At 37.4% G+C, this 26,671-nt stretch overlaps 3 protein-coding genes and 3 non-coding genes across 10 annotated transcripts in view; 2 read left to right on the forward strand and 4 right to left on the reverse strand.

The window, feature by feature from the left end:
* Nucleotides 1-13,123, forward strand: part of eya4 (EYA transcriptional coactivator and phosphatase 4) — a 46,545-nt gene extending 33,422 nt beyond the window's left edge. For 4 of the 5 annotated variants that reach the window (XM_053240643.1, XM_026945126.3, XM_026945129.3 and 1 more), the window contains 10 exons: nucleotides 759-936; nucleotides 1,476-1,612; nucleotides 1,767-1,850; nucleotides 5,129-5,218; nucleotides 5,763-5,821; nucleotides 6,305-6,465; nucleotides 6,926-7,040; nucleotides 7,356-7,477; nucleotides 8,283-8,383; nucleotides 12,442-13,123. In XM_053240643.1, coding sequence (XP_053096618.1) covers nucleotides 759-936; nucleotides 1,476-1,612; nucleotides 1,767-1,850; nucleotides 5,129-5,218; nucleotides 5,763-5,821; nucleotides 6,305-6,465; nucleotides 6,926-7,040; nucleotides 7,356-7,477; nucleotides 8,283-8,383; nucleotides 12,442-12,522 — 1,128 coding nt within the window. In that variant the 3' untranslated portion in view covers nucleotides 12,523-13,123. Of the gene's footprint in view, nucleotides 1-758; nucleotides 937-1,475; nucleotides 1,613-1,766; nucleotides 1,851-5,128; nucleotides 5,219-5,762; nucleotides 5,822-6,304; nucleotides 6,466-6,925; nucleotides 7,041-7,355; nucleotides 7,478-8,121; nucleotides 8,223-8,282; nucleotides 8,384-12,441 lie in introns of all 5 variants that reach the window. The other variant, XM_026945127.3, reaches the window with a different exon arrangement.
* A 1,263-nt stretch (nucleotides 13,124-14,386) lies between these two features.
* On the reverse strand, nucleotides 14,387-18,860 carry rps12 (ribosomal protein S12). The gene is made up of 6 exons (XM_026945072.3): nucleotides 18,755-18,860; nucleotides 18,584-18,630; nucleotides 16,881-16,997; nucleotides 16,576-16,678; nucleotides 15,105-15,206; nucleotides 14,387-14,477 (listed from the first exon to the last, which is right to left on the reverse strand). The coding sequence occupies exons 2-6, from the start codon at nucleotides 18,595-18,597 to the stop codon at nucleotides 14,415-14,417; spliced, it is 399 nt and encodes a 132-aa protein (XP_026800873.1). The 5' UTR covers nucleotides 18,598-18,630; nucleotides 18,755-18,860; the 3' UTR covers nucleotides 14,387-14,414.
* Nucleotides 16,454-16,534, reverse strand: LOC113545698 (small nucleolar RNA SNORD100). The gene has a single exon (XR_003404647.1). It is a non-coding gene; the product is annotated as a small nucleolar RNA SNORD100 (small nucleolar RNA).
* Nucleotides 16,758-16,842, reverse strand: LOC113545699 (small nucleolar RNA SNORD100). Its single transcript, XR_003404648.2, has one exon. It is a non-coding gene; the product is annotated as a small nucleolar RNA SNORD100 (small nucleolar RNA).
* On the reverse strand, nucleotides 17,076-17,155 carry LOC113545697 (small nucleolar RNA SNORD101). Its single transcript, XR_003404646.1, has one exon. It is a non-coding gene; the product is annotated as a small nucleolar RNA SNORD101 (small nucleolar RNA).
* A 2,816-nt stretch (nucleotides 18,861-21,676) lies between the features above and the next one.
* Nucleotides 21,677-25,571, forward strand: zgc:153284 (uncharacterized protein LOC751696 homolog). The gene is made up of 3 exons (XM_026945073.3): nucleotides 21,677-21,852; nucleotides 22,710-22,877; nucleotides 24,931-25,571. The coding sequence occupies exons 1-3, from the start codon at nucleotides 21,808-21,810 to the stop codon at nucleotides 24,991-24,993; spliced, it is 276 nt and encodes a 91-aa protein (XP_026800874.1). The 5' UTR covers nucleotides 21,677-21,807; the 3' UTR covers nucleotides 24,994-25,571.
* Nucleotides 25,572-26,671: the final 1,100 nt, after the last annotated feature.

A 26,671-nucleotide genomic window follows, 5' to 3' on the forward strand; every position in this document is an offset into this window, starting at 1 on the left:
ACCACCCTGGTGTTGATTATTTTTCTATAGCAACATGCCCCCAAGTGTTTTACACCTAACTTTTAAATTATACAATGCTGATCAAATTAGTATTCTGACAATTCAACCTCTTGCCATTAGGGTACAATTTGTTTGTTACAATTTGTTACTCAGTTCTTTCAGTGAGATTGATGCAGTTTGTTTCCTGAAACTAGAGATATCAGGCTAACTAGCCAGCCCCATTTTATTTATTTAGACCATTTCCATTCCAAAATCACACTGCAATGTAAATTTGTCAAAAATACGGAGTTTATCCTGCTGCCTGGTGCATTGCCCTCTCCAGTTTTTTGTATATAGACCACTGTTGGTGATGTAGAGAGTGTCGATTGGGGTGCGTTTTGAATCATTTGATTTTAGCAGGTTATTCAGAAGTGTAAAAACCGTAGGCATATTTATCACCGGGATTCAAAGGGTCTTTTTACTGACAGGAGGAACTTTGTTTGGTTCTGTGGTGATGTAGTACTTTGGCTCTTCCTCAAAGCCAACTCCAGTCCTGGATTTTGTAATCATTAGAAGGTAAATATACTGTTACCTTAATGTAACATGGTGTAATTGGTTGACCACAATGTCATCAAGATTGCTTGAGGGAGGTTGGAAAGATGTCAGACCCAACCCTCATCTGTCTACAGCTTACATTTCAAGGCTTTAATGCAGAACTCAAGTGGTTATTAGACTTCCTGAGCTGTAAGTGCTGAGTTGGTTTATTTCTTTAACCGTAGGAGTATCCCTCATATACAGCATTCGGGCAGAATCAGTACGCTCAGTATTACTCTGCCTCCTCCTATGGCTCCTATATGACAACCAACAGCACACTGGACACCACAGGCTCCACCTCCAGCTATCAACTGCAAGACCCCACCCCTGTAATCACAGGACAGGCTCCTGAGATGCACCCAGGTGAGTGATGGCCAATCAGGACATTGAGGATGTCTCTGCCAAGAGCTTGGGACTACTGGGAAATGTAGCTATCCCTGTGTTCCAGTATGGCACTGAATATGTCCTTGATGATTTGCTCACTATATCTCATACCACCTTTCCACTGACATGGTGCTAATGCTGGATCAGGGAACAGCATTTTTAAGAACCTAGCCATTTAGCCATTAATCGTATGTGGGAATTTGCTAATGAACAGCATAATGTAATGTTTGCACTGTTTCGATCCAGTTTCATTAGTGGTAATGTTGTTGCCATAATGATGAAATTACTTCGCTCAAATCCCTGACATCAGCAGTAAAGTGTTTTGGTGCTGTAACTGACTCACCTTTGCCTGAGAATGGTGGAAATGTGTGATATGGTTTGAGATCAGGAACCAGCACCTTGTTGGTGGAAAAGGACTATCCAGGACCATTTCACTACTTTATATCAGTTAAAGTGACATTTGTTATATAAACATGTAGACTCAATGGCTCAATCAGTAGGGTTTTTCATGCATTTAGGCGATTTTGAAGCGGGGCAGAGTCCTTCCACACCCATCAAGGAACTGGACGACCGGACATGCCGTGGGGGCGGGACTAAAGCCAGGGGGCGTGGAAGGAAGAACAACCCCTCCCCTCCTCCTGATAGTGATCTGGAGGTAAACCACATAGATTTACTCCTACAACATATAGAAATGAAGTTAATAAACTAGTAAATGGCCACACTGATGTTGCATATGCCAATAGCATTATCTCTGTAATTAAGGATACAGCAATATACGTACTGTATTTTAATATGTGTGTGTTTTACAGAGAGTGTTTGTTTGGGATCTGGATGAGACCATCATTGTCTTCCACTCACTTCTCACTGGATCTTATGCACAGAAATATGGAAAGGTATGCTTTTCCTTCTTCATCTTTTTCTTCTTCTTCTTCTTCTTCTTCTTCTTTGCTCATTCTTCTAATTCTTTCTTTCTCTCTGTCCTCATTTTACTCCACAAAAAAGCAGGAAAGAATACAGCAATTGCTTGCAAACTCTTCTAATGTTCTTCTAATGTTCAATTATTTGTGTGTGAGTGAATCAAGTATGATCTTTTTTCATCAACAAGGTAGAAATACCTAATTATGAACAGCTCTATGGATTTAAACCTTAAAAAGCTGATCATTAGCCACCAAGATCACTGTTTGTCTGGGACCAAGAACCGGTGATATCAGAAGCTTGGTTGCAGCCATTTTGCAATATTTCAGGCATTCTTTATATTATGAATTAGTAATGTGGTACAAATATGTAAATAATGTGGAGGAAATATGTACATTACATTTCTTATTTAGATTAATTTGGTTTAAAACATTAATTGGTGATTATCACTATGCTCATTCAGGAAGGGGCTGGCGTGGAAATTAGATTAGGGAGCGTGGGTTGCATAAAATCCTTTGACCGTGTTTCACTTCAAACTTCATTATACCATTAATGCTGCTTTAGTTTACCTCACCTTTTGAAATTCACCTCAAACCTCAAAACAACTTCAAGAAACAACCCCCAGCTCATTGAGGAAGTCTGATACATCATTATCTACATGAGCACTGAACCGTGTGAGGGTTTTGAAAATGATTGTTGCAAAAAAAAAAAAAAGAAGCAAATTTAAAATTTAAAACCACATCCCTGACACCTCTATTAGAGAAAAACTGGCAACCTCAGCAGTGTGAACTACACGCAGTTGATTAGTATAATTGTAAATGGCACACCATGGAAATCTACTTAAGCACCTGCATAACCCATCTCTGAATACCCATAACTTTCCTCATAACTTTCCTTTGGGACTTAATTATGTCTATGACAATATGTCTGTGCTGTGTGGAAACACAGAATAATTTGATAGTAAAATATGTTCACAAAACCAGAAGTAAGTTATACCTCACAACTTACATGATTTATTAGTAAACTATTTTTTTTAATCAAGTGAGCCACATGGGTAAAAGAAATTTACCAGTTCCCTGAAGAAGCACCAGCTCTGTATTAATGGAAAAGACATGCTAGTGATTATACTGACTTCTTTGACAGTGAGTTTGGGTAGACGTGTGAAGCGTTTGCCCTGTTTTCACACCTTCACTCATTTCTTGTCGTTGGTTCTGTGAGAGCTGTGGAGACAGCTGCATCTATTCCCAGCTGACGGTCTATTTCTGACAGCGCAGTGACGAGCAGGACCCTCCGATCTTAGGCACTTCATCAGCAACAGTGCCAAACCTGTTTCACTCACACGCACTCAGACACACACACACACACACACACACAAGCTGGGACGCATGGATTCACTTGAACCCACATGGAAAGTGTTAAACCAAAGGTTATTTGAAGAGGTTTTTTTTTTTTAATATTGTAAAGATTTTAGACAGACAGACATTTTGATGCAAATTATAATGTTACAGTAGTAGATACACAAAATGTTGCATTTAAAGAATACAAGACTGTGCTTCAGCTTAAAAGTCGAAAATAATTATTTTACAATTTCATAAATTAGACTAAAACTAAAAATTTAAAAAGTTCTAAAAACTTTACGAGGAACACAATGAATGCAAAGTGGGTCTCTTCACCAAGTAAACGAGTTCATTAGTAAGTTGAGACATCAGAATTATAAGGTGCTGACTATACAATGGTTTTAAGACACTCCGCCTCCCCTCTGGGTTTTTAGACAGCCTTCTCAATTTTTAAAAAAATATTTCTCCAAAGTTGTTGTGTAAAATTTCACACATATATTTAGGGTCCTATAAAGACTCGTTTACCTCATTCATAACTCAAATATTTTTTTTAAATAAAAATATCAGTTTGAATCTTATATTACTTGCTATTTAAATAGCTTGATCATCATCCCAGGACATGAACTATTCGAGTAAAGAGTAGACATTAAAAATGTATGCGTGTGTGTAGGTGTGTGTGAAAGACGATGAAAGACGAAGACACACTATTTTCTATTCTGGCTCCCCACTTTGAGGCAGTCAGCGTGCACGAAGCCAACTCACATGTGATGATTTTTACAGCTGAGAACCCCCCCTCCCCTTTCCTCTCCTCATTTTCCTTCTCTTTAACCCTGTCTCTTCTTTACTCTCCTGAGTTCTCCTCTTTTAAACATGTGTGTGTGTGCGTGTGTTCTGTCGGGGACGTGACATGAGTGTATGTGAGTGGGTTGGTGGGTTGGAGCGAGTGTATGTGAGTCTATCATCAACTGCTTAAACTGAAAGACACAGCAGTCTGAGGACAGAGGAGATGTCGGAGTATGTGAATTTGTGTGGGTGTTTAAAAAAGACAGATTTATCTCAGACCAGGATAATAAAATTGAAACATTTCTAAGCGTCTGAGTGTTTTTTTTTTTTTTTTATCATGCTATGTCGGTGATAGAGATGATGATGGTGATGCTCAGGAATGGACAAATAATAAATTATCTAAATTAGCTAGCACACTGGACAAGTAAAAGTTTACTGCCAAGTCTCATGTTTTAGTTGCCTAGAAACCTAACTGACTAGGCCAGAAAGTGGTAGCTAACACAATGTCCTAATGTAATAACATATGGCAAGCTAGTTTGCTAGTTATGTGAATTAATAGGCTACAGACTAAGGGAAACAAACTTTATGATAGGGAGAGTCCTAGTCCGTAGAATCCCTAATCCTTATTCTCTCCTGAAAGTTTTGATGTCACAAATTGTGTCTGCGCCCTCAAGAAAAAGTCACCAAGATGTAGATGAAAGTTTCGGCTATGAGCTGCGCTCTTCTCTCCTCTCATCACAAGTAAAATATTAAGGCTAGCATCTTTATTTTTCTTTGTAGGTTTAACTGTAAATGTGACGTATTGTTTGCACTTACCTGCACATTCCTCATTTTGAAAAGATGGTAATACTGTCAACTAGTTTGCCCCTTGGCTGATGTGTGTAGTGCAGCAGGTGGATACATTTGGAATGAATAGTTCATGTCATATCTATAGCATCGCTGTAGTACTTTTGGCCATACTTAAGGAAAATTTTTGTCAAGCAGAAGTAGGGTTTATTTTTCTTTCATTTCTTGGTAAATCTACAATACAGAATAGATTGGACATGAAATCTGCTTGTCCTAGGCACTGGTTTGTCCACCAGTGATGATGATGATGATGATGATGATGATGATGACGGTTTTCGATTTCTCTGTAGGATGCTCCGATGGCAGTGACACTGGGTTTGAGAATGGAAGAGATGATCTTTAATCTTGCAGACACGCATCTCTTCTTTAATGACTTAGAGGTAATCCCTCATGTCCTCTTCCTCATTTTAGTGCACCACTTCACTCTGTACTTACACACTCTGCTTTCTTCACTGATAAATATATGGGTCAGAGATGAGATGTATCTTTTTTGCATGCAAACCTTGTACATTTTAAAGACAGCTATTAATATGCATAAATATTATTATAAATGTTCCGCTCGTACGTTGCTGCTTCTCATAAAGTTGTTCACAGGAGAAAAAAATACATATTAAAGGAGAAATAAAGGTATATAATGCAAAATTGCAATACTGTTATGAATAATAGTATATATTAGAATTCTAACATCTAATGTTTTAAACTACATTCACAATAAAAAGTACAGATTAATTTTTTATTTGACACTATTTGTCTTTAACCCGTGTGTGTGTGTGTGTGTGTGTGTGTGTGTGTGTGTGTGTGTGTGTGTGTGTGTGATTTTAAGCTTTTGTCGCCCCCTGGTGGATTGGTGGATTTTGTTAAGGCCTCACCTGGGTCTTTCACCTGTCACTGACATGAGTGTGTATATGTGTGTGTTCTCTGCAGGAATGTGATCAGGTGCACATTGATGACGTGTCATCAGATGATAATGGACAGGACCTTAGGTGTGTCTCAAACGCCACTGTGTTCCCCTTACTGCAATGCAGTGTTTGCCAAAATAGTGATCTGTGATAGAGATAAGAACACTGACTTTACATCGCATTTAAAAGAATAGTTCAGCACATTTACACATTTGTTTTGTAATCCAAATGTAGTCAATAAGCCAAAACATATTTGGTGTCTGATGTTTGAAGCTTTGTATCTGAGCTACAAGAAGTCTGTCTAGCCATATCTTTTTTGTGAACTTTAATTTTTTGGAAATTTTTTATTGAAAAGATTTTTGATGAGATAGACTTCTATTACTTATTACACTCCAAACATATCATGGAGTAAACTACATTTATGCTAAATAAAAATTTCTTATTTTTCATGAACCATTTGTATAATACAGTACAATTCTGTATTGGATTTTAATACATTCAGATACTGTTACCACTGAAATGCATTGAGGATGTTTAAAACATGACTGTTATTGTTATTATCGACAGTACTTACAGTTTTGCCACTGATGGCTTCCATGCAGCTGCGACTAGCGCAAGCCTCTGCTTAGCCACAGGCGTCCGGGGCGGAGTGGACTGGATGAGGAAGCTGGCCTTCCGCTACAGACGAGTGAAGGAGTTGTACTGCACGTATAAAAACAACGTGGGCGGTAAGCTCCTACGATCTGACCTCTACGACTGAAAAAAACCTTTCACAGGCTTTCTGAATGCTGCTGTTAGCAGGTGTGAACAGTAATATTAAGTTTTAATTTGGAGAAATTAGATAAAAATAATGTCATTATTTTGTCATCAAATAGCAGAAATAAAGCTTCTACAAATTGAATACCTGTTCTTTAGTCACATTAACTTACACACAATCACCTTTCCTGAATCACATTGTGGGTGCCAAAATAATCAATTTACAATCAGACCATCCTTTATTCTTTTGTTATTTATTTATTTATTAATTTTAGTTAAAGACATTTTTCCGTGTTACATGTAAAATAGTTTCTGCGTATTTTTACATGTGCAGACCTGCAGTAATTCAGGGCCTTATTAATGCAGAATACCTGAAACCTGAGTGTTTGAGACTTTGGTGAAGGATGCATCTTTTTTGGCCCGTTTCCTCAGGGCTCTTGGGTCCGGCTAAGAGAGATGCATGGCTTCAGCTCAGGGCCGAAGTTGAGGCTCTGACGGATTCATGGCTCACCACCGCACTCAAGTCCCTGTCAATCATCAGCTCCAGGTCTGCCCACTAATATATCATCTATGTATGCTGAACGCTGAATATACATACATACACACACACACATGCACACATATATATATATATGTATAAAACTAGTTAGCTATCCAGCTTCTTGTACCTTCATGTGCTCTTTCAATGATTCATTCATGATAATAGTCTATGACAATGAATCTAACTAATAAATAGCAATACAATACAGGGGCCCTACACAACTTCAGTAGTTTTTGTAGTGGTTAGAAGCAGCACTAGAAAAAATGATACATTTTCTCTCTCTCTCTCTCTCTCTCTCTCTCGCTCTCTCTCTTCCATCAGGAGTAACTGTGTTAATGTCTTGGTGACTACGACACAGTTAATACCAGCTCTTGCTAAGGTGCTGCTCTACAGCCTGGGCTCGGCTTTTCCTATCGAAAACATCTACAGTGCAACTAAAATAGGTGAGTCACCAGAAATATACAGCAGTGTAATCTCTGAATCAATGTCATGCACTTCAGTAAACAAGTCTTTAGGTCCCAAATGGCACACCAGCCTATAATGATGAGGCCAGGGTTCCAAGACACCATAACTGTGAAATATGGCCTCTCTCTCTCGACTGATGATCACTAGCCAATCGTGTGTGTCTGTTAGCTTATATATCCAGAATAGGGCAGTTAGGACTTTCCTCTAAGTGTGTTCAGCTGATTAATGACGTTACATGAGTAGCGTAACATTATGATGAGGTGGAGAAAGTGAGTCATGACCAGGTCACTCTGATCTGTTTTGATTTATGATTTAATGCTAAGAGTCTGTTCTACAAACACACACACACACACACACAGTGCGCCACACTTGTTATGTTTTCCATGTGGATTGTAAAATCAGGGTGCCTGGAAGGTCAAAGATTTTGTGTGTGTGTCAGTATGAATCCATCATTCTTTATTTTTTATGGAAAAATCCTTTTCTCTCTCTGGCCTCTCGTTTCTCTTCTCTTCCTACATGCTTTCTTTTTGAACTTCTGTTCATCCTCTCATGACCGGTGAAGCCTCTGTGTGTCGGTGGTATGTTTGTACATGAGCTTAAGGCACTGCCATATTTTCCACAGGTAAAGAGAGCTGTTTTGAGCGTATAGTGTCCAGGTTTGGCACTAACATTACATATGTAGTGATTGGCGATGGGCGCGATGAGGAGCACGCGGCCAGCCAGGTAACTTTCACGACCTTTGACCTTTACACCTCTGACATCTAACCCTGTTTATTATTGCAGGAAAAGAGAGTTGCTTTGAGCGAATAATACAAAGGTTTGGCAGGAAGGTAGTGTATGTTGTTATTGGGGACGGTGTGGAAGAGGAGCAGGCTGCTACCAAGGTAACGACCCCCAACCCGTGACCCAGAAGCAGTGTGTGCCCCCCTTCCCCAAAGTGGACTTCCTCCCTGTGTGTGCTCTAGCAATGCTTTACTTTAGCTCACACTGACACACTGACAGCTCATGTGCTTGAAATGTGTTGTTTCTGTGTTTTCTGTTTATATGCTGGTGATGGTAATGAGTGCATTGATTTGCCAGTTTTGCATCTTCTTTTGCATTGTTGCAACCTGGCAATCATGCAACAGCTTTCTAGGTTGCAAAACAGAGCTATTCAACCAAGGGTCATAACGTAGAGCTCTTTGAATTACAAAAGTATTTTGGCCCATATTCCTGCTAAGTAGCATTTTGACCTGGTTAAATGCCTCTGTTTTAGAAAAAAAAAGTGTATTTCACATTGTATGTGTGTGTGTGTATGCAAAGTCTATTTTTTCCTCAATGTCTGAGAATTTGCAGCATTTTTACAACAGCTAACAAGCATTTTTCAATACTAAGATCAATATTTCAAAGCATTTCACACTAATTTCGCAGCCTAATTTCCAAACGTTTGCACAAAAAATTTATTTTACAATACTAAAGTGCAAAATTTTCAGATGGACAGCAATTTGTTACAAATACATTTTAAGGTCACAAATACATTCTAAGTCAAATACATTCTAGTTCAAATATGTTCTAAGTCAAATACGTTTTAAGTCAAATACACTCTAAGTCACAGATACATTCTACATCAAATACAGTCTAAGTCGAATATATTCTGAGCCAAATACTTTCTAAGTCACAAATGTATTTATATATTTCTGTAAAACACTATAGAAATACAATTGAATTGAATTGAATTCTAAGTCACATACATTCTAAGCCAAATACATTCTAAGTTATAAATACGTATGTGTATGCCTTGTTGGTGAGGTCAGTGGAGAATGGCCAGACTGGTTCGAGCTGACAGAAAGGCTACAGTAACTCAGATAAACACTCTGTACAATTGTGTTGAGCGGAAAAGCATCTCAGAATGTACAACACATCGAACCTTGAGGTGGATGGACTGCAACAGAAGAAAGCCACATTGGGTTCCACTTCTGCAAGGCAAGAACAGAAAGCTGAGGCTGCAGTGGGCACAGGTTCACCAAAACTGGACAGTTGAAGACTTGAAAAACATAGCCTGGTCTGATGAATCTCGATTTTTGCTGAGGCACACAGATGGTAGGGTCAGCATGAATCCAAGGACCCATCCTGCCTTGTGTCAACAGTCCAGGCTGGTGGAGGTGGTGTAATGGTGTGGGGAATGTTTTCTTGGCACACTTTGGGCCCATTAATACCAATCCACAGCCTATTTGAGTATTGCTGCTAACCATGTGCATCCCTTCAAGGCCACAACTGACCCATCTTCTAATGGCTACTTCCAGAATGATAATGCACCATGCCACAAAGCAAAAGTCGTCTCAAACTGGTTTCATGACCATGACAATGAGTTCAATGTTCTTCAGTGGCCTTCCCAGTCACCGGATCTGAATCCAATAGAACACCTTTGGGATGTGGTAGAACAGGAGACTTGCAGCATGAAAGTGCACCTGAAAAATTTGCAGGAATTGCGTGATGCGATCATGTCAACATGGACCAGAATCTCAAAGGAATGTTTCAAACATCTTGTGGAATCCATGCCATGAAGAATTGAGGCTGTTTTGAGAGCAAAGGGAGGCACTACCCAGTGTATAGTGGCATAATGTATATTTTAGAGACGGGCAAAGTAATTGCATTTTGATGGATGAAAAACAAGTGACATATTGATGAATCATATTCAATTTCTCAGTTGATATGACCTGACAATGTAAAAACAATAGTCTGTTTTGATTTTTATGCTTTTATAACACAAGGTAAAGACAGCTTTGCCAAACCTTTATAGGCTGTCTAGATTTTCACCAGGGTGAAGGGTTTTGATACACCTTTCCAAGAACGTAGAAAAGACATCCAGTGTTCAAAATGTCAAACTTAATATGAAGCATAAGGCGGGTTATTTAGGGACCGAATCAAGGCAGACCAGAACTTAAATAGACAAAAAATGTCTTCTCATGGGCCAATTTAATTCAGGCCAGGTCAGCACAATAATATACATCTCTATATGTGTTTTTCTATATGAACCAAACAATAAACTAAATTAAATCAAAACAAACTAGAGAAAAACTGCAATACCTTATTACCTCAGGATTTACCTAAAAATAGTGCCATGCTAGCTGTTGCTTGCATCTCGTATTATTGTGCTCTGATAATAAACTAGCACCAGTATTATGATAGAATTAGCTTATTTTGAGATGTTTGAGCTGTGTGTGTGTGTGTGCGCCGACACGTGAACAGTTTTGAAAAAAGTGAACTCAGTACTGAAAAATACTTGTTGGCAATTGGCAACCTGTTTTTCTCAGTTCTGTGAGAAATGTTTACATGCTGATATTCATAAAGGGTTTGTGAGAGGTTTTAGCTCTGCTAATTAGCTTTGTAACGCACACAATATAGAGATGGATTTGTCAGCACTTTCTTTGTCAGTGTTCCTCGTAATAATAAACACAAATAAGTTACAAGCCTTTTTATAAACCCTTTATTGATATGTGATTGTGGGTAACTTAGAGTGTCACTGTTCTCAGCTTTTCCTGTCTGTAATTGTGTGATAACTGCCTGTTGGGTTTCTGGTTACAGTAGTGGGCTTCATAAATAAAATTATAGCCTCGATTTTGAAACATTCCAGCAGTGTATATAGTAAAGTAACTGTCTATAGTAGTAAAGTATAACTACATGTGGACAGGGTTGCATGAACATTGGGCCTCATTTATCAAACTGGATAAAAATATTCGTATCTTAGGAGAGCTCCTGAGTTTGTAATTTACATACATAATATTACATATACATATTTTATATTATATTACATATATGTATTTTATATTGTATGGATTACTTTGTCAAGTTTAAATAGCTTATCTATTTCATAGATTTCTATTGCATACACAAGTTTAATGAAAGATTTGTGACGCTTCACGTTTCTTGACTTCACAGAAAGCAATTCTATGCAAGTGCATAAATTAAATAAATAAGACTGGCCATTCATTTAGGGCAAAAGTAATGACACCCTATAAAAGGAGGAGGCATTAGTAGTGAGTGTCTATGGTAGCCGACATGCTGCAATGGCTGAGCTTTTATAAATCCAACTGGAATTTTTGGTTTGCTTTGGCCTACGAAATCTTTTACATACAACTTTACTAAAAGATTGCTAAATGGGGCCTATTGTTGTCAATGGTAATATAGGGGATGTAATACACACCAAGTTGCCAGTTTATTAGGTCCACCTACCACATAGGGAGGTTTTTCTGACTGTAGAACATTTTTTGCTATGCAGTCCACTACAACTCATCTTCTCCATGCACTATTTGTGTCAGTCCTCATTGAGCTCTACATTAGTGTCAGTTTCAGACCACAGGACGCTGATGGTTGAGTGTAGGTACAAGGTAGATTTACCTAAAACACTGGCAACTCAGTATATACAAATGGGTGATGAATTAAAGGAAAAACCATTGGTTCTGTTATTAATTTATGAATTATTTCTGACATGGTACGAGTCCACTTGTCTCCTTAGAGAGGAGAGCTACTGGAAATAAATACAAAGTTCTTCTCACTGATTCCCTTTATCCTATGATGAAACATTTCTATCCTGCTGGGAGTGGGAATGATGTAAAAGATATGCCGTGAGATCTTATGAGTCGTCACCAGATTTTAACCAAATTGAAGAACTAAGGGAGATTCTGGAGCGATGTGTTAGACAGCGCTCTCATCAAACAACAACTGAGGGAAAAGTTTTGAACTGTGTTCATCACTCCAGTGCAGTTTCAGAGACTGGTGCCTTGTTGTGGATCAACACCATACTGAGACACTATATATATTGTTTGTTTGTTTTTTTCCTTTAATTTGTCACCTGGCTGTAGGTGTATTTATAGTTTGTAGGGTTTCTCTGTCTCTCTCTCTCACACACACACACACACAAACACATTTTCAGTTTAACCGATATCTCTTTCTTTCCTCACAGCACAACATGCCGTTCTGGCGAATATCCAGCCACTCGGACCTGCTCGCCCTCCACCAAGCACTGGAATTCGAGTACCTGTAACGCTCGACAGCTGTATCATAGGCCTCTTTTTGTACAACTATTTAAGAACAACATTACACTGCAGTCTCCTTTTATGTTGGTTTGCGTCCTCTGTCTTTTTAATTATGATTTCTCTGGCTTCTGAGATAACTCTGCACTGTCTTAAAAAGACTCGGTCTGTCTGGAGAAAGGGGCAACAGGGGGATTTTAACGCTCAAAACGGGCTCATCAAGCACTCACAAAAGGTCTTACATTATATACACACTGCATTTCGGTGGGATCTTCATTTTTCCGAGACAAACAAAACTGCTTCAATGTCCTCTCTATTCAGAGGAGCTTCAACCCCATAGTGCAGTTTTCCTCTGATATAAACCAATAGATCTGTACAATCTAGCATAGATTAATTAATAACTCATGTAAATTATTTTACAGGAACTCCATTTAACATTAAAGACTGTGTTTGCATTTTTTTTTTTCATTTGGTCTTTTTGTAAGTTTTTGGCAAAGAAGTATGTGTATAATTTGTCGTGCCTTATGAACTGTTTTGTGTGGGGTTTTTTTGTTCATTTTGAAAATGTATGTAGATGAACAACAAAGACTGAAAATGAAAGATTGAACACTCTACATTTGTTTTCTGTTCATTTTGCAACACTGACATAAAAAAGATTCCTGAGCAAGATCTTGGCAAGAAGACTAAAGGGTTTTATCTTCGGTAATAAAACTGCACAGCATTGCATCGCAACGCAGAACCTGCTTGTGCAGAAAAGAAAATAGACTTTCGAAAAAGACGTACAGCATATAAAATATGTCCTGCTACACATACCAGTAAAATCAGCCATTAGAAACATTATGTAATGGCCTTTAAGTCTTGCACACAAGATTAGCTACCTCACCCAACCCTCAGGCAGCTAGCTGACACTAAAACCTGTAAAACACCTCACTAACTACCCATACAGTGTAAAAATATGATTACTGAATATAATTTCTGAAATATTTTATATCACTAATTACACATTGAATAATAATAATACTTCCTCCCATGTTTGGCCTTAAAATTTCAACTTTCTTCACACTTACTGCCCATCAGCCAGACTGAGGCTTTCTTCATCCAGTTAGGTTTTGCTCAGCATGAAGCTTGTGATGAAGAGCATTAGATAGAGCGAACTTATTACCGTTGACTTACTCCTAGTGCGCTCATCGACAGAGCATTAGATCAACTTACAAGTGTGAAACTGAGCACTCATTTCAGTTTGTTTCCATAGTGAATCGGCTTTATTGCATTTTTACAGTCCTGACTGGACCATTAGCATGTTTATCTGAAAATAATTATAAAGTAAATGGCATCACCAAATCCTTATCTGAAGATAGGTGGAAGTTTTCATTACTTTCTCTTACCCTTGTAGAATTCAGGTCAGTTCTACAGGGTACATCATCCCCGGTTATAGCAAGCTCAACTACTATAGACCCAACTTCCCCCTCGCAACGAAACTTTAATCAAGAGGTGTATCCATTATACACAACTTGCACTGCATATCTATTAGGCAGGCTTATTGGCTTTTTAGAAGCAGTCATCTTTGTATAACACCTGCAATTGTTCAGTATTTGTACAGTTCAAGTAGCTACATTTGGCACAGCAACCATGTAGATAAAGACCAGCTGCTCAACATCAGTTATATTACCAAACAATTAAAAAAATACATTTATGTAGATTATAAATGCAGAGTGCTACAGGTATGTAGATTAAATTATTAAAGACAGGTAGATTAAATTAAATTAAAATGCCTATTATAATGTCAGACAATTTAAATTACTCCAATACCACATGGTGATTTCACCCAATCTGAACACAGAGCAAAAGTTTAAAATCAAGAGGCTTCACATCAAATCTCTTCAAAAAGTTTTTATTCGTTTCTTCATTTCTTTGATTTGAAGTACTCCTCGATGACATCCTTGGCTTGAGACTCTTTGCCGTAGTCCTGCAGAAGAAAAAGAAAATTGTGTGAATAAAATAAACAAAGGTGTATATTTTAAATACAAAATCAAATCCAGCTGTTGAGCTCTCATTCTTACTCAGCTCAATTATATGTGATTAGTTCCCCCATGAGAGAGGGGGAGACGAGATTACCATTTAACACAAAGCTGTCAAAAGCTTATTGAGAAATGATTCTTGAGTGTATCTGATTTGATGCAAATTTGACTTGACCTTGGAAAAATCCTGGAACTCAATCTAAATATAAAAGAACCTTAACATTCACACTGCTACTTTTTTATATATACGCTGGTTTATGCATCAACAACAGCAAGAGACTCTGACCTCTTATGAGCTTTAATCTGATTAATATTTGAAATCTAATGTAGCTTGTTGCCCTTCTGGGGACCTCAGACACCACGTTTGGATCCTGAGGCTCGTGATCCAGGCTCGTTCTCTCTCGCCAGTAAGAAAACAAAAACAGCCACATGGCACAGAAAGCCAGTGCCTGGACTCGATCTGGCTGACGCAGACCTGCTCTGAACCAACCCAGAGTTATGCTGGACATCTCAGGATCCTTCTGAGACAAGCTCACTGGTTTGAATTCATAGCCAAGTTGAAGAATCGCGCTCACCTTAACGACCACGCAGCTGCAGCCCACCACCTTGCGGGGTTTGCCCTCCCTGTCGATCTTGCACAGACCAACCCACTCACCAAGCTTCTTGTTGTCGTCTACCTGCAAGGAGAAAACACAGAGGCAGTGTGAGCACTCATTTCAGAAAGTCTGTACAACAAGTTTCAGGGTTACTTTACCAAATAAACATTTCCTAAAGGCTGATAGAGTAAGTCTGGCCATTTCATTCACCAACATTTAATGCAAATACACAAGGAGCACAAGTCCCATTCTGGAAAAGGATTTCCTACTCCAAACACTCGCGCTTGATAATTAGAAGTGTAACAATCTGACAATGTGAATCAATGCATCAATTTAAAAAGCAACTAACAAAATGAATTTATACAACAATCATAAGTCAATTACGACCAGTTATACACTACTTATTGAAAAGAAGGGAAAAAAAAAAAAAAGTATTCATAATTTTAAACTGACATAAATAATTCCATAGGCTAGCTAGGGGATCTGGTTTTAACACCAAAACTTAAAATAGCCCTTGTCTATGTAATCATTTGTAAAATCTGAACAAGTCTGTCACATAGCGATTGGCTACTAAATCAGTAAATCAGAGATTCGGTGATATCAAATATTGCCTAATGAATTGAAATCATACATCATGTGAGGTTTTCCTCCCTAATAATTAACCCATTAGTTGTATCAAGCCCACTAACAGTAGGGGAAAGTCTAAACTCTACAGGACGGTGGGTTCTCAGGAGACGGGCAGAGAATCCTCAAAGTTTTCATGCAGCTTTTTCTGTGATTTATTTATTTTTTTTTTTTTAAACACTATCATGATAAATTATAGCATAATACACTTTTCTAAAATTGCAGATAGTGCGATATCAGATAATTAAACTGATTAAATAGTTTAAATTGATTGCTTTCAATTTTTAAAACTGTAAAATATTTCAGTTCTCACTTTTCAGCTTTAATTTTATTTATTTATTTTCTTTGTAAATTAAACTTTTAGATACAAGAAATATCGTATTGATTGGAGTGTGTTAAACATATATAGTGATACACATCTTGTATCATATAAAAAAGTCTTTGAGGGCTGTGAAATATTTTTGGTCATATTCCCCGCCCGTCATGCACACCGAAGTACAGGTGGATTGTTCACGTGTCAGAATGGACCAAAGTCTTTAAAAGTATGATTGTTTTTTTGCAGAACTAAGTTAACGTGCACACACCCCAAGGCTACTAAACAGACAGCAGATACAGCCAAGGTACATGGGAATTTTGTAGTCCAGCTGAAGATTCAACCCTGAAACAAAATTTCTTTACACACAGCTCCTTCACAAGTACATCAGTGTGTCTCAGTAACAATTGGGTAACAAAGGCAATTTCCTCACTGGATTCAGTAGAGGGAGCCAATTATCATCACAGACACAAAAACAAGTCGTGTAGGAAGAACGCAGCTAAGCACTCGTACCTTGATGAGGTTGATCTGATGCTCGGCACACAGGGCCTCCACCAGCTTGACGTACATGGGCTCGTCGCAGTTGGCAGCGAGGACACACAGGTGAGCCTGGCGCCTGACAGGAGGGAAAAAACAACAAAAACAAAACAATAAGCCAAACTTCTAAACTCTAACCTGTCCACTGACAACTAATTAGCACCTCAGAAAGAAATTGGGTAACAAGTGGCAGTTTTCCTCAGAGACTTCAGTAGAGGGAGCCAAATTATCATCATAGATGCAGCTTGACTACATTTCCCAGCTAAGACCGAGGTTCTTACTTATCCAGAGCCTTGGCAGCCTCCCGGATTCCACGAGCGAGTCCGTCGTGGATGAGTGCGGTCTTCAGCACTTCGGGCAGGGCGGTGTTCACATCCATCACACCTCCGGCAGCAATGCTGTGCACAAAACAGGACAGGAAGTCATTACGAGGAGAATGCAACAACGCTGTGTGTTTACAGCCATGCTGTCCAGCGGCGTGCTCAGACCAGAAGTCTCACTCATGAAGAGAGTGAAGGGGTATCCGACTAAAGACCAAAAAAGTCATCACAGCAGCCGAGGACTGAACTTACACCATAAAGACACAATTTCAAAAGCAGGAAAAGTTCAAATTTCCATACATTTCCAATGATTTCATTCTAAGCAAAGCCGGCTTTACATTGTACAGTTGGGAGTTGAGTGGTCTTAAAACGCGCAATATTAAGAGTTCTCGCAGTGTCGAAAGTTTTTGGATTAAAATCTCAAGAGTGTGAGCCCTGCTATGACGCTCATCTAAAAACCAGCAATAAGTGGCAGCATAGAATTATACAAAACTCACAAGACAGCTACAAATACAGTAGAGGAAATGGTGAAAACTAAAAACATGGAATTAAACAGCAAATTGTGAGAAATTGTAGAAGCACGGAGAACGTCTTCGAATGTCCTTTTCTGAATCCATGAGTTTTCTATAGACTATACTGAGAACTTGTTTAGAATAGTAATTAGTATAGACGCTAATTTTCTTTAATCCCAGATCCATCATTAAAGGCTCTTTGTCGTATAATCTGACGTTATTACGCAGACTGTTAGAGAATTCAGCCACGGCATCATCTCATACAGATGTGCTAATCAAAGGCTGCTGAAACTGTAGTGTAAAACCAGCTTAAATCTTGCAGCATGGCAGCGTAAATAAACAAAAGAACAAATTTTGTATGGAGTCTCATTTTTCACATCAGGTAAGACTGAAATCCCAGATATTAAACCCTGCAGCACGGGCCAGGCTTAAATCAGCAACTTCTTTATGCTAACTGAGAGGTTGTTATAGATGGGTTCATGGTGGCATTGCAGGGGGTTCATGACAAAGAATTGTAAATATCACATTAAACAAAATTTTAAACACACATTTCTTAAATGTTAACATTACAATTATAAAAGATACAAGAAAAATAGTAAGAATGTTAATATAATTTCACAATGTTTTACCATTTATTACAAAGGTTTCACTTAAAGCTAATATACCTGAAGTCTCAAAGCAAGTAATAAGATGAAGGCATAAGTTGACCAAAAAAAGATTGGGGAAACCATGTTATAGATGATTTATAAAGACATGCTTAATAAATATACAACAACATACATAGCTAAGACATCTGAACTTATGACCTGAAACAATCAATATCAGTATCTAATGTGTCAACTAGTTTTAGGTAAAAATAGTGACCAGAATAGATGATTATTTGTGGAGTCTTTAGTTAGCTGGACTAAACTAGGGATTACCTTTCCTACAGGGATCATGCAGCAGTTAAAGAGCAAGTTAACCAGCTAACTTCAGTCACATAAGCATTTTGTTGTTACTGTTATGGATTTATTTAATCATTGTGCATGTGGGTGTGTAAATACACATATTACAACATATACATGAAGTACACAGGTAGTGCAAGTTCTTTTTATCCCATTTTGGTTACTGATTTCATGGCGCGAGCGCCGGGTGTGTAGCAGTCACGCTTACCCTTCCTCGGCCATTGTAGATTAGCGATGGATGTTGGACGTAAAATTCTGAAATGAGCACAAACAAACGCCGACATGTTAATATTTACTTCTTAGATTACACTCTGGAGCAGTTTTATTAAAGGATGATCCTTATTTACAGCGGATTGTCTCAGAGAACGGAAGAACTCACCCAATCGTCCCTCTGACAGTGGGTAAAAGAGGACGTCACAACCGCGACAACATTGTTTTAATGGCAAAAGGACCGGAAGGTGTCCTGCAAAGTGCCTGAAAGTAATGTTCTCGCTTTATGCGAAATTATTTCCCTAATTTTTTTTATCAATTGTATATAGTTGTTCTTACTTTCATTTTCTGGATTTTTTGTTTGAATTTCCTTTATTAAATCTAAGAATACGGTTATATTTTTAATCGTTATTTGCTCAGAGATTAATTGTTTATTTGCAGCACTAGTCGGCGCTCTACGCTGTTCTTCGTCACTTTGTGAGAAAAAATAAACACAAATGATGAACTTTATTTACCCTGAAGGACATTACACAGAAATACTAGAATGTTAGAAACAGAAAAGGTTAGAAAAACACCAAAAATAACTCATACAAGTGTTTCAGAGGAATAATTTATTCACTTGTGCTGTTACACTAGATTACAGGTTCCAAACCCTGGTCCTGAACATTTGCAATTCAATTTAATTTCACAACAAAGTAGTTTTACAGAAATCTGGATATAAAAGTTTCATTTAAATGTATCTCTAATGAGCAAGCCAGAGGCAACATGGCAAGGAAAAACTCCTGAGGCGATAAGAGGAAGAAACCTTGAGAGGAAATCATCCTCATCTGGGTGACACCGGACACTGTGTTTATATGTAATTCCGCTTCTATAACTGTATACTCAGTGCAGTTAGATGTAATCCTGAGATACCAGTGATCCTGACCCCTTCTGCTCCCCGGACCTGCCTGATCCAGCCTGCTTGGAGTTCTCATCTCCTGGAGATCACCCGCTGCTGCTGAGGATGGCCCCACATGGACAGCCTAAAGATACATGAGATTACTGTGGATGGTACCATTAAAAAACCATGAAGATGCCTTTGGACTGCAGTTGAGACTAACAGTTTTGCTACGATGGCTTTGGAATGCAGTTGATAGGAACAGTTTTGCTATGATAGCTTTAGGACTGCAATTCCCACAAAGAGTTTTGCACTCAAGTCTCCATCAGGGAACAATTTGATAACTTCAGCAAAATAGACTTCATGTGAAAACTATGATGAATTTCCTGGTTACACAATTGCACCTTTGACCATGTAGAACACACACAGTTGTAGAAGAAAATGATCTATAATCACACTATCTGTCATCAGCCAGATGAGGACAGGTTCCCTTTTGAGTCTGGTTCCTCTGAAGGTTTCTTCCTCATACCGTCTCAGGGAGTTTTTCCTTGCCACCATCACCTCTGACTTGCTCGTTAGAGATAAATTTGTAATGTATAAATTTAAAGTTTATATCCTGTATTTATATTTTTCTGTAAAGCTGCTTTGTGACAATGTCCATTGTTAAAAGCGCTATACAAATAAAATTGAATTGAGTATACTATAAAATCAAGCAGTGCTAGTGTTTTCTCTGCTCCAAACACACTTAATTCAATTAATGAGCCAATTAACAGCCCTTTCTGAGTCGAAGTGGATGTGTTAGAGCAGGGAAAACACTAAAATATGTACTACAGGGGCTACTTCAGGACCAGGGCTGGGAACCTGTTGGTTGTAGAAGGTTGCCTTGATATCTATTGTGTTGTTGATTGGCACTTTGTAAGTTTTTAAATTTAGTCTCTTGCTAAATTTACCTATTCTTTATATCATGGATGGGGACTGAGCGGTATAGAAGTGTGTCAGTGAGAGTTATTGTCCATATTGTTCAGTTGTTTGTTCTATCCTCCTCTCAGACACATTCACCAGTCTGTCGGGTTCCACCACCAATACAGGTCCAGCCTAGTACCTGTTGATCCTGTTAGTTTACTGCCTCAGAACACTGCTAGAGTGTAGAATGTGACACTTTCTCTCACTGGATGGTATAGTATAGTGGGTTGATAATAGCAGAAAATAGCAATCCAATACATTTTCATATTATGGATGATGGTCCAGGTTTTGTAGTAAACGGGACCCTGAGACGGAAATATTATGAAAATTGTCCAGGAGAGGCATGCATTAACCTGTCAAAATGTCTCAAAATTTCTACTGGCTGTTCCATCATGATATCTATTTAACATAACTGATCACCAAATCAATATTATAATGTTTCCTACAACAGTGTTGTTGAATTCTTGATTCTGATTCGTCAGATGTTGTTGATTAATTTTCTAGAACAGTTGCTCTGACAATAGTTCTTTCTGTAATTCAATTCACAGGTTTATATTAATGCACTCATTCTAATATGTTATTGTTAGTCCATATTAACTCGTTCACAGGGACTTGTACGGCAGACGCTCCACATAATCTCCACATAAGGCTAATAATAAAAAAGTTGCACTTTTATTATACTTATATATATACTTTTATATTATAATCATTGATACTGTGAAGTTTTCTGTAAGCAAATGTTTATTTAACATTTATGGAAGGAGTCTCTAATTTCACCACTTGTAACAGTGAGTAAATTTTCATTTCAGGACACTTTCACTTTCTCAGTAACATGACAAACTACATTTTTTTGTTTGTTTGTTTGTTTTGTTTGTTTTATTGTTGGCCCACATCACCACATCATTGATTATTTTCCTATAACTGTATGCCCTGTCATGTTTTATAACTTACTTAATGCTCTGCCCTACATTACATATGAAATATTTGACATTAAATACATAAAATATTAATTTTGCTAACAAACAAACTAAGCACATTAAATCAATATACAATATACCAGCCCTTGAATTTTTTTTATTTTTTTGCCAAAATAAGTGACTCACTGCTACTTTTAAAATGTCACACACCTATTACCCGTACATACAGGCAGGCAGATCACCTCCATGCATACACCAAACACTTCTCTCAGTCAAGCTGAGACCTATGTTCTGAGAACAGTGTGTGTGTGAGGTGTGGCTGTCAGGTGGTAATCATGTCAAAACCTGCCTACCTGGTCCTGGAGTAAGTTATTGCGGGTAGTGCATTCATAAACACACACTACACACACATACAGTAACACTTCAGTCTGCCGCAGCTGTCAGATTGTCTCACTACACTACACCATGTCTATTACAATCTACTTCAGCAGTGTCAGTGGCTCCAGAGAGGTAAAATACCAACATATCTTATTCCTTTCATTATGATAAATCGAGTTTTTCTCATTTGTATATTGTCATGTGTTGTCATGTGTAATCTCTTTCAGCCTGTTCTCTTATTCCGATTTTGTGCCAGAACTATGATATTTCTTTAACAAACCTTTAAACAAAACCTTTAATTTCTTCAAATCTCATTGATTCTTTCTGTCTGATGTGTCACTGTTTGGCTGTCACTTATCCCTGCAGGACCATAGTTTTGGTTTGGTTTACTTTCAGAATTCAGTATCAGCACAATGTGTTTCAGGGTGGGGTTTTCCTTTAAGAGTAGATTAGGGCCATGACATTATACAGGCATCATGATATACTGTGATAAAGAACTGTATAATCGTAACTGTTATATCACGACTCTGCAAATGTCAATCCCTAAGTTGAGCACATCACTTGAAGTGTTCTGATAAACTGAAAAGCAGAGAAAACTGAAATTCTACATTGTCTAATTGTGATCCTATTAACAGAATAGTTTTTCTAACCAAATCGTTTAACCCTGGCAGTGTCACTGAAGTGGATTATTTAGTACTGTTATGCCACGACATTCTGAAAACCATCATTTCATACTTTTTCAACCCAACGTAAATACTTCATAGCCATTAGTAATTTTTTAAAAAAAAGTGTTTTGTTTACATAGTATCTTCTAAAGGCCAAAGGTCGGTTTAAAAGCAATCATAAAAGTGTAAATAAAATAAGAATTCTAAAACAGAAATAATTTTTAAAAAATAGTATAAGGTACTTGGATAAACAGATAAAATGGTAAACGTATATGAACTGTTTTGAATATAATGCTAAGGATTTTAAATTGAATCTCCTCTCAGGTAAAGAAACAGCAGACTGAAATTTTCCAGTTCCTTGATTCGAAGCAAATCAAGTACTTTGTCAAGGACATCACTGTGAGCCCTGATTTGAAGAAAGAGATGAGGGACAAGGTTGGGAACCCCGAAGCCTTGCCTCCTCAGGTCTTTAACGGAAATAAATACTGCGGGGTGAGTTTCTTTTATACACATGTTCACGTGAGTGCAGACAGGAGTTCATCATGTTCATCACAGAGTAATGAAGGTTCAAACAAAGCATACAATTCACCATTTTTGCACTGAATTTTGAATAATTGAACATTTTTATCATTAAATCTTTCCAGGGAATTAATCTAAGCCTGGATAAAGTGTAAAAAGGCCACTGTGGGGGTTTGGCCACAGTGAGTAAAAAATCTGATTGGAAAATTGAATGTAGTACTTTAAAAGTGACAGGCAAGTTTTAGGCTATACATTACGCATGAATGCACATACACATGCAGCGTTGTTCACTTACTTTCCTGCGTACCTTTTGTACTTTTGGAGGATTAAAAGCTTTGTCCACAAGGGGGCAGGTTAGAGCCAAAACAGACCACACCAGCACCGGAATACCTTCTTTGACCACTTCCTCAAGGAAAACAGGTGAAGATGGTTGAAATGTTGATGAGGTTATGATAATGTGAATGTTAATATAATGGCAGAAACAGTGGCAGTGGTGCCATAATAAATGTATATAAACAAATCTTGTCTCATTGTATATTTCTCTTGTCCTGTTGTCACACAAAATGGCTGTTATGCATGCATTGTTCTGTGCACTGCTTCACATTCTATCCCTGCTGTTAAGTTAATATTACACCATGTGCGCATATTGCATTCTTTTTTTTTTTTTTTTTGGATTATGCATAATCAGATCGCCTCATGCCTGGGATAGGTTAGAGAAGATGAATAAATAATAATCAAAATACAGAATAAATGCAGGATACACACAGCAGCCGTCTTGCATATCCATAGTTAAAGGTAGGTATAACCCATGGTTTAGTGCATTGTAAAATACAACAGTCTATGAAGTTCCAGTATTTGTTTATCATGTAAAGGGGGCGGGGCTGTATGTTTAGGGGCGATTCCAAGTTTGTATATTCATAGATATGGAAACATTTTCTAAAAGTATAGTATAGTATTCTTTACTCTTTTCTGTTGTCTAACGACATTTACTGTAGATTCCATCCCTTACACAATTACTACACTTGATTACTACAGTTGTGAACAGTTGATAACTTCAACAAAATAGACCTCACGTGAAAATTATAATGAATTTTCCTGGTTGCACAATTGCACTTTTTGACCATATAATATATAGTTATAGAAGGGAATTATTTATAATTTACAATTTATAATAATGTATTTATTATTGATCGCACTATTTGTTGGTACCCAGATGAGGATGGGTTCCCTTTTGAGTCTGGTTCCTCTCAAGGTTTCTTCCTCATATCGCCTCAGGGAGCTTTTCTTGCAGCCGTCGCCTCTGGCTTGCTCATTAGGGATAAATTCATAAATTTAAAATTTATATCCTGAATTTATATATTTCTGTAAAGCTGCTTTGTGACAATATCCATTGTTAAAAGTGCTATACAAATAAAATTGAATTGAATTGAATTATTCAATCTAAATGGTCTTTAAAACAAGTTTTTGATGACTGTACGTTGCATTTACACTACTTCTGTCAATCACTGATCCTCTGATCATCCAGGTTTCATTGTCTTGGGCATGTCTTGGCTGTTATGGTATATATTACAGCAAGAAAGGGTGTGTGTTTGTTTGTGTGTGTGTGTGTGTGTGTGTGTGTATGTTTCACAAATGTTTGACAGTTGTTGCATAATATGTCTTTCCCTTTAAGCAAATAAGACATGATAACACTTTAAAAACACCCTTTAAAAACACAGTAAAATATACTCACCTCTTGAGTGATGGAAATTTAGAACATTGCATGACCACACACACACACACACACACACACATGCAATTGTAGTGACGAAATTTAGTAACTAATGCATTTACTGGAATGCAGTCTGGGCGCCGGAATAAGCCTCAGCCCATCACACACCCTGTGTTTAAATCTCAACTGTTTCTGATTCTGATCTGCAAAATAGACAGCGCTTAAAAACACACTAACAATTAAGTTGTAAGAAAATCAGTGTATTTAGCCTGTGTGTGTTCTCTGACTGTGTTTTTCTCCGCTCTGTGATCACAGGACTACCAGGCGTTCTTCAATGCAGTGGAAGATGGCAAGCCGGAGACGTTCTTCAAACTATGAGTCAAAAAGAGGACTTTATTTGACTCTTAAGCTTATCTTTGTGCAATAGACAGCTCAAATCCATAAAGCCCAAATGTTGCCACATGAACGAATTTATACACTTGCAAATTTGGTTTCCTGTAGCTGATATGTGTGTGAATTTGGGAACAAAATTTAAATGGGTTAAAGAGTTAAAGAGGTTGTATTAGTTTGACAACAGTACATTTATTCAGATTGGATTCATTTCTTTAATTATATATATTTAAAATGTAATCAATGGATGATTATACAAATCATTCTTTTAAGTACATTATTATACTTAGACTTGATACAGATTCAGCATAAGTATTCCATTCAGTTTATTAGGTACACATGGTACTTAATATTTGGGCAGATGTGTGGATCAGTGCTTTTTTTTTTTTTTTTTTGCTACGGTGATAATACACAGCCAGTATGCCCCTTTCTTTGCTCCTCTGTTTATGAGGACTCTCATGTTTCTTTGTTCAGAATGTATAAGACGTGATGATGTAAGAATTGGAGAAGAAAAAGAGGGAAGGAAATAAATATACTTGATGTACCAAGTATACGTGTGTTATGTACTACAGGTATACTTCATTTTTCCCTACTTTTCATTTTTCTATACAAAAAACAAACAAAAAAAGGATTACAAAAACAACAAAATATTTTTATTCTTGCCATCTGCTTTGCAATGCATTTGTTCCGTCATGGTTAAGATTCAAAGTTAGAAACCAAAAAAGAGCAGGTGTGAAAAATACTTAAGGAATTGTATTTTGTTACTATACTTAAGTATTATTTTTACATATTTATATTTTGCTTTAGTGTTATTGAAAGTGAATACTTGTACTCTTACTTAATTACATTTAAAACGCACACACACACACACACACACATTTTACTCTTTATACTTTGTACTTACTTTTTTATTTAGTATTTGTTATAAATCTCAAAGATCTCTTCTTCTCTCATCATGCTGTACATCAGTCGAAGGAGCTCAGTTTAGCATCCAATCATTCAAGTTTATTAGTGTTGAAAAAAATCCCATTAAGAATCATGCTAATTCATCATCTACCATGATCTTCTCATGCTACACGATGTAGTTAGCACTATAGCTATCCATGTGTGTCTGAATATAGATAAGCCAATGGACTGCAGAGTGGAACTTGAGGATGAGTGCCCCTGGCCCTACCTCAGGAAAATGTTTCAATATGCTGGAGTAAGCCAAGACTTATCACGTACTTAAGACTTGTATAAAATGAGGCGTCTTCTTTGCCTCCCTAGAAGGCATGAACTCCATCTAATTTGAAAAAACATGTTAAGCAAAGTTTCGGTGATAGATTGAGTGACACTGTCAGGCCAAATGTGTATTTGATAAAGAACAAAAATCATAAGTAATAAAAGTTATTTTGCTCATGAAATCATGACATAAACTTAATTTCATCAGTTTGAAACATTACTTTTTTCATATTTTACTTTTCAATCCTTGAGCACATTTAAAAGTAGTATTTTTTTTTTTTAATTTCACTGGATGACTGGATACTTCCACTTTTAATTAAGTAAGATTTTGACACATTATCTATAATTTCGCTTAAGTATAATTTCTCAGTACTTTGTCCAGCCTTGAATGTAAGAAAGTTTGTGAGAAAAATCTCCACGTTGCCAGACAGTCACTGTTCATCTT

The sequence above is a fragment of the Pangasianodon hypophthalmus genome, chromosome 16 (assembly GCF_027358585.1).
Source record: "Pangasianodon hypophthalmus isolate fPanHyp1 chromosome 16, fPanHyp1.pri, whole genome shotgun sequence".
NCBI classification, from domain to species: Eukaryota; Metazoa; Chordata; class Actinopteri; order Siluriformes; family Pangasiidae; genus Pangasianodon; species Pangasianodon hypophthalmus.

Coding starts and splice junctions, on each gene's coding strand:
- rps12 (XM_026945072.3), bottom strand. Junction 16,679..16,880: donor GCTGCCAAGGCTCTGGATAA/GTAAGAACCTCG, acceptor CCCTCCTGTCAG/GCGCCAGGCTCACCTGTGTG. Junction 14,478..15,104: donor GCAGCTGCGTGGTCGTTAAG/GTGAGCGCGATT, acceptor TTTCTTCTGCAG/GACTACGGCAAAGAGTCTCA.
- zgc:153284 (XM_026945073.3), top strand. CDS start 21,808: ATGTCTATTACAATCTACTTCAGCAGTGTCAGTGGCTCCAGAGAG. Junction 21,853..22,709: donor GTGTCAGTGGCTCCAGAGAG/GTAAAATACCAA, acceptor ATCTCCTCTCAG/GTAAAGAAACAGCAGACTGA. Junction 22,878..24,930: donor ACGGAAATAAATACTGCGGG/GTGAGTTTCTTT, acceptor CTGTGATCACAG/GACTACCAGGCGTTCTTCAA.